The 6,226-nt window shown below is 46.8% G+C and overlaps 1 protein-coding gene across 1 annotated transcript; it reads left to right on the top strand.

Moving 5' to 3' along the window:
• Window positions 1-2,021: 2,021 nt before the first annotated feature.
• On the top strand, window positions 2,022-2,699 carry LAJ45_09644 (uncharacterized protein; the record flags this gene model as incomplete). Its single annotated transcript, XM_046119185.1, has 1 exon — window positions 2,022-2,699. One exon carries the CDS (start codon window positions 2,022-2,024, stop codon window positions 2,697-2,699), a length of 678 nt encoding a protein of 225 aa, XP_045967507.1.
• Window positions 2,700-6,226: the final 3,527 nt, after the last annotated feature.

Here is a 6,226-nt window from a genome sequence, read left to right as displayed (position 1 = left end):
CGCTCGGCGGTCGAGTGATAGTTCATGAACAAACGATAAAAATGTATCTGTGCAATGGTGTATTCGGAGCAATATTATCCAAGAGGCTATGCCATACCAATTCGGAAGTACCGGGCGAAGTATAATCTCTGGTAGGGTTGTACTTATACGTTTGGTCGGGGTTTTTCTTACTTGGGCATACTTGATCTTGCTAAGGCAGACTCGCTGCATGGAAGGTCGCGGCCTACATACATAAGTATTCGAGTGAAATTAAAGGAAGCTACAAGCCTTGACTCACCCAGAACCACATTGGGCTAAGCGTCGAGTGAGAGCAGATGTGGCTCTGGCTCATTAGATAAGGGCGAAACAGGTTAACCCTAACCCTGCTACAGAGTTACCATGAATTATCTAGGGCTGTGGGGGCTGACGACAGGATGATTCGGATGGGAGGGGTCGGGTGGAGGGTCACAGTTATATTTAAGACTGACACGGGGAGGAGAGGCGTCGTTTCCTGTTTTGCACACATACATTCTAGGCTGCTAATTAAGCTAGTACTGATGTGTGGATCTCATAACATCATGTATACAATTACCATTAGGTGTCTTAATTACCGGGCACAGATAGGTGAAGAGCTAGAGCCAACAGATCGACAAACGGATTGTATTCGGAACCGGAAGTCTAAAGCCCCCCCTGCTTTTCTGGCGATTGACGGTCTGTAGGTGTATTATAGGAGATGAGGGATAGACCGGGAGAGGGTGACTAGACGCAGCAAGATCTAGAGCGACGTGCCTGACGCAGCAATAACAATAGGGTTATAACGTTTGCCTCTTGAATATAATACCACAGAAACCGTAGGGTAATATGGAGGTCACATGACGTGGCTGAAGTCCGCAACGGACCTATCAGGCAACGAACGCCGCCATGAGCTCAATGCCGCATCAATGCCGGAGGAAGTGAAAAGCGGGGGATTAAAGTCTCGAATCCATTTACAGACGGACAGCCCCCCCCCCCCAACCCCCTTTTCTTTTTTTCTCCGCAAGATGGATACCTCTATATCGATTCATATCATTAATTCTGATAGCTCTCGGTCTCAGCTACTTGACGCGCTCAAGATCAACGCCGGAACTAACAGCGCAAATGTTCAATTGAGCGATCACCCACCTAGCAGTGTGCTGTACACCAAAGCCGCCTCCTCGAGAACTCGACTTCTTTTGACACAATATAAATACCCTCGAGTGCGTCCAAGCCAACATCAACGCACGCCGCCGTCCCGGGCACTTTGTGATAAATGACCGTGTCGGCAGAATCACTACCGCCGAGTGGGACGCCCTTGGTACGGGCCAGATTGCTGAATTTGGGGATGTCATCCGCAAGCTTTCTGATGAGATTAATTTTCTGCCTCCACTCTCGTGGGAGATGGTGGGAGAAACGCCTTGTAGAGTTTGGATTCGTGTGCCTGAGCCAAGACGATATACGTAGTATAAAGGATGTCGGACGGGTGAGAGCTCAAGGTATGAGTCAGTCACCGGAAGGGAGAGAACCGGCTGTTGCTGCATGCATTGTTGGACTCGACTAGTGAGGCAATAGAGGAGCTATAGTATACCCAGGAGATGTTTTAGATCTCGGAGTTGTTGTGGAATATGTCCGATTGTTGAATGGTGGTCAGGCAGGAATGCTTCGCCCGGGGCTGGCTTGGGTTGTCCTTTCTGAGCTGGTTGGCACTTTTTCATTGAACGACTATATCTACCCTTGGGTAAAGATTTATCATGTTTTGTTCGTTAGGCTTTAATTAATTATATATATTCCAACCTTAGTCCCGAGGGCCCCAATCGCTTTACCGTGTCTGTTTCAACTCAAAATGGCCGTCAGGCCTTGTCTTGGAAAGATCGACGAGATCCACTATCACATGACATTAATGAGCCAATCACAAGAATGCGGGGTACGGAATAGCATTGGGAGAGTAGCCCATATGATAATACGCGGGGAAACAATTCTGCTCTTGTTAATGATTCCATCCCAGCAATCAAGCTTCTCAAACTGAGATGTCCGCCACCTCTACAACACCTTCCGAAGGCCCCAGCTCACAGCTTCTTGGTGCGCTGGGGACCAACGCCGAAGCAAACCGTGTAGGGGCTCAAGCTCTTGCCCACCTTGCACTCCATGGACCGAAGCTTCCTTCAAGTTCTTCAGATCCACAGGACCCGAGCTTACAGCTGCTCGAAGGGCTCAAGATAAACGCGGAATCAAACCGTGTAAACGCTCAAGCTCTTACCCACCTAGCTCTCAGTGTACCAAAGCCTCTCGGTGGTTCTCCTAACCCACAACGCACTGTCAGACCTGGGTCCTTCGTGATAAATGAGCGCGTCGGCACGATCACCACCGCCGAGTGGGAGACACTTGGTAACGAGCGGATTTCCCACCTCGCCAAGGTTCTCCGCGGCATTGCCGATGAGTTAGGTTCACCTCATACTTGGGAGGAAATAGGCGAGATCGTTCGGGGACGACTTTCGCTGTTCGGTTTCACGTTTCGGAAGCTAAGTGAGCTGGAGGTTAAGAAGGATTGGGGTATTGTGGTGGCCAAGGGAGATGACAAAAGAGCGATCGTCACCCAAGTATTGGATTGTAATAGAGTGGATATAGGGCCAATTTGGCATACCAATGAGATGTTGAGGGTGTGGAGCCAGTTGATGGATATTACTGATGCTTGGACGGCGGGGTGAAAAGGTTCATTGTTAGCGTTAGTTGATCATTTCTGCTCTTTAAGAGTTCCAGGTTGCAAATCATGAGAAGGCGCGGCATAGCAACCGATTTTGGCCCCCCTCCCTCACTACGACTATCCCCACAACAACCGCAATTGGGCCTTTGGGGAGCTGGTTCTTTGTAGAGTTGTTAATTAGTGGCTAAATAAAACTATCTGATATTTAATATCTTGTGTATCAACACCTTGCCCTTATAACAGCCTCATTCTCCTAGGAATGCTCTCAACCAGCCTACCAAATAAATTATCAGGTATCAGTTCCCAGCAATGAATTAGAGTTTCCTCCATTAGGGGTTTTCATGCTTGAGGTTATCTAGCTGAATGGGGGTAGTATCACGGTCTCTCTCCAACTCTCCTCCCAGCTAATCTGTCTCCTTCCAGTTCTTCCGCAAGGGGTTTCAAACTATCTACCACTTCAGAATAATGCCTGTTTTCAACCTCCTACAGCTCTTTCGCAATAGCACTGTCACGCTTCTCGCTCATTCTCCAGTTGTCCAAAACAGTGTTTATTCTGTTAGTGTTCTCATTCTTTTTTTGCTTTTTCAGTTCTTCTACATGTTGGTATAAAGCTATCAGCCTCGAAATTTCCACCTTCAATCCCACCGTCATTCCCATCGCCATCTCCGTTGTCAATTTCTGCAGTAACTCTAACTATTCTTTTCATCATTAAACCTTGCATAGAAGCGTCTCGAGCTTGTTAACTGTTAGTCTCCAGCTGTTTGGCGTTTTCAATTGCCACCTGCCGAACTTTGGGGTTTATACCGCCTCGATCCCACCTCACCACCACCTTGTCCACACCCTGTATGAACTGGTCCACTTCTTCATTCGTTCCTGGGTACGCCCCTCAAACAGTTAATAGTTTCATCAGCTAAAACCTCTCTAGCCAACACCCTACCTTACAAAGCTTCCCGGCGCCTAACATTGCAATGACACTTTTGTACAGTACTGTACATACACAGCTAACTTCAAGTCGCAGTGTAACTACCTGCGCCAGCGCTTCAGCCAACTCTACTCATTTCAACAGATTGCATGAAAGCTTCACCGAACTGAGAGAAAACCTGGCCTATTGCATGCACGTAAATAGCCTTCACTTCGCCGAGCGTAGAGACCCACCAGGTCGAAGTAGCCGCCTGTCAATACATACCACTATTAGTCGGGCTTCTCTCCGACTCAGTGGTTACCCCACTGATGAAGAAGTCCTGGAAACCAAAGAGTCGGCATTCAAGTCAGGTGGAAGATCAACTGCGAGCATTGGAACCGTTCGGTCTCGATCTAGTGGACGTTCGAGCTTATATAGCTATAAAGCAGGATCTATCTTTGACCTGTACTGTGATAGTATTAGGTCTACTACTCAACTTGCAATTGATGAGGCGATTCAGACAATTCAAACCGTGGAAAGTCCTATCATACCCTCCATGGTGGATAATCCTCAGTATTCACTTGACACAACGGCAACACAAGGCCTTATCCACCAAAAGTCCCCCGCGGAAGATCAAGACACAAATCCGCCGGCCGATCCTGGGCGAGGACTTGGGTTTGTGGCCTGAATTTTCTGAGAACCACGTTTGAACTCAGTCTATAATTTCTGATACGCCGTGTATTGGTAGTACAAATACAGGAAAACTAAATCCTCCGCTGAGCACTGTCCCCTAGCATCTGGTAACAAATATCGGCAGAAATACGAGTCTAGAGCTTACTACGACACATGATTCGGAGCCTGATCCAATCCTTGCAACGTCCCGAACAGATGTCACACTAGCAGGATCAGTTTCGGATGTTTCCTATGCCAACAATGGGGACCATGCCATTAAGAAAAATGCGTAAGTCGTAATATTAAAACGCCGTCCAAGAACGAGGACTGACAAAGGTAACGAGAGCAGACAGCCCTCTTTATGGGACCACGCAGTTACAAGAATAAGGCAGAAAAATCCCGAGGCATTCAATGGAACCCAAAAGCCAAATATCCCATTGGTTGTTGCTCTCATTGGTGAAGTATGCGATGCTCAAAAAAGTGTTTACGATAGAAAATTATACTATCTGAATAAGAAGGGCAGTAAAATTTACCTCACTGATGCCATTGCTATGCAACTCAGAAAATATACCTCAATTATGGATATTGCTATACAGCATAATCCAGATGTAGTAGCGTTGGTTTGGGCAGGGGTCAGGCTACTTTTGCAGGTAAGCGCCTCCACCATCGAATGTACTGGGCCATTGCAGGGCGACCCTTAACTTGCGTGCCACCCCTTCCTTAACCATCGATCCGCTGGGGTGGCGGCAGGTGTCCGAGGTGGGTGGGTTGATGGAGGCCTAGCGAAGATCGATTATTTGTTTAACTGACCAACAAGAAATATATCTAATGCTGAGAAATCTCCGTGACTAAGATATACCAACTCTTACGGCCGGTCTGATAGCTGTTGTCGCTTTGCAATTGCCTGGTATAGTGTGAGACAGGAAGCTTACGAGACGATTTTAGGTCGGGACTGCACGCAACGAGAATATTATGAAGTTTGTTTTAAGTAGCTTAGATTATATTATCTTGGTCATGGACTGTGGTAAGATGTATGAGAGGTTATACATCGAGTCATCACATCCATTGGCCTTAGGACTCAGGAAGTGCCTGGTGGATCAATATGTCTCAATCTTGACATATCTGACATGTGTGAAGCAAAATCTTCAAAAGAAGACAATGAGTACTCTATGCCCTTTAGGAAGCATTCGAATGAGAGTAGTTTTAACCTGGTCGATCTGGTTAATAGAACGTTTTGCGGAAAGAGAGCTCTCCCGGTTGCTAGACGAAGTACGGGAGTCGGAGAAACGTGTAAGGGATTACGTAGACCTTGCTGAGAAAAGCGGCTTGGATCTGTTACCGCCTATTCACGAAGACAGTTCAGTCGTGAATTTTCGTGGGTGAATCAGTTCAGTCAGGAAGTATTGATTACGGATGATGATATACGTTGGGTTCTTGGAGCTGATCTCCCTCGAGATATTGTAAAGATGATTCCCGGACGACACAGGAAAGAAAAACCTCCGGGGAGCCTGGAACATTTATGCAGTGATAAGCGACATTGGGCATGAGGCTTACGGTCAAATAAATTGAGGGTTTTTTTCCTTATAGCTTACCGCCGAGTTTGTGAATGGACTGAATTATCCCTGACTGAGCTGGGATGTTCCGATGTATATCTTATTTCCTGAACGAACTACTTACATAGTTCACCCACCGAACTTCATGAATAAACCGGCTTCGTGAATGAGCCGGAACACCTTTGACATAGTATACTTTATGTTATTTTCGCGTGCAACTTACTTGATTTATTACTACATACAAAAATAGATCCCTTTAGTTATACTACACATAGGTAGGCGGCCAAGTAGTAGGCAGGCAGTCAAAGGTAGCTAGGACTTTGTGGGTGCATGCGGGTGACGGTTTGCAATTTGTGGCTGCACCCGAAAAACAGCCAAGCCAACTTTTACCTGCAATTGTACAGT

Source organism: Morchella importuna (assembly GCF_003444635.1).
Source record: "Morchella importuna strain M04M26 chromosome Unknown Morimp01GS038, whole genome shotgun sequence".
Classification (NCBI taxonomy): domain Eukaryota; kingdom Fungi; phylum Ascomycota; class Pezizomycetes; order Pezizales; family Morchellaceae; genus Morchella; species Morchella importuna.
Note: the sequence above shows the minus strand (reverse complement) of the source record. Positions and strands in the feature narration are given on the sequence as shown.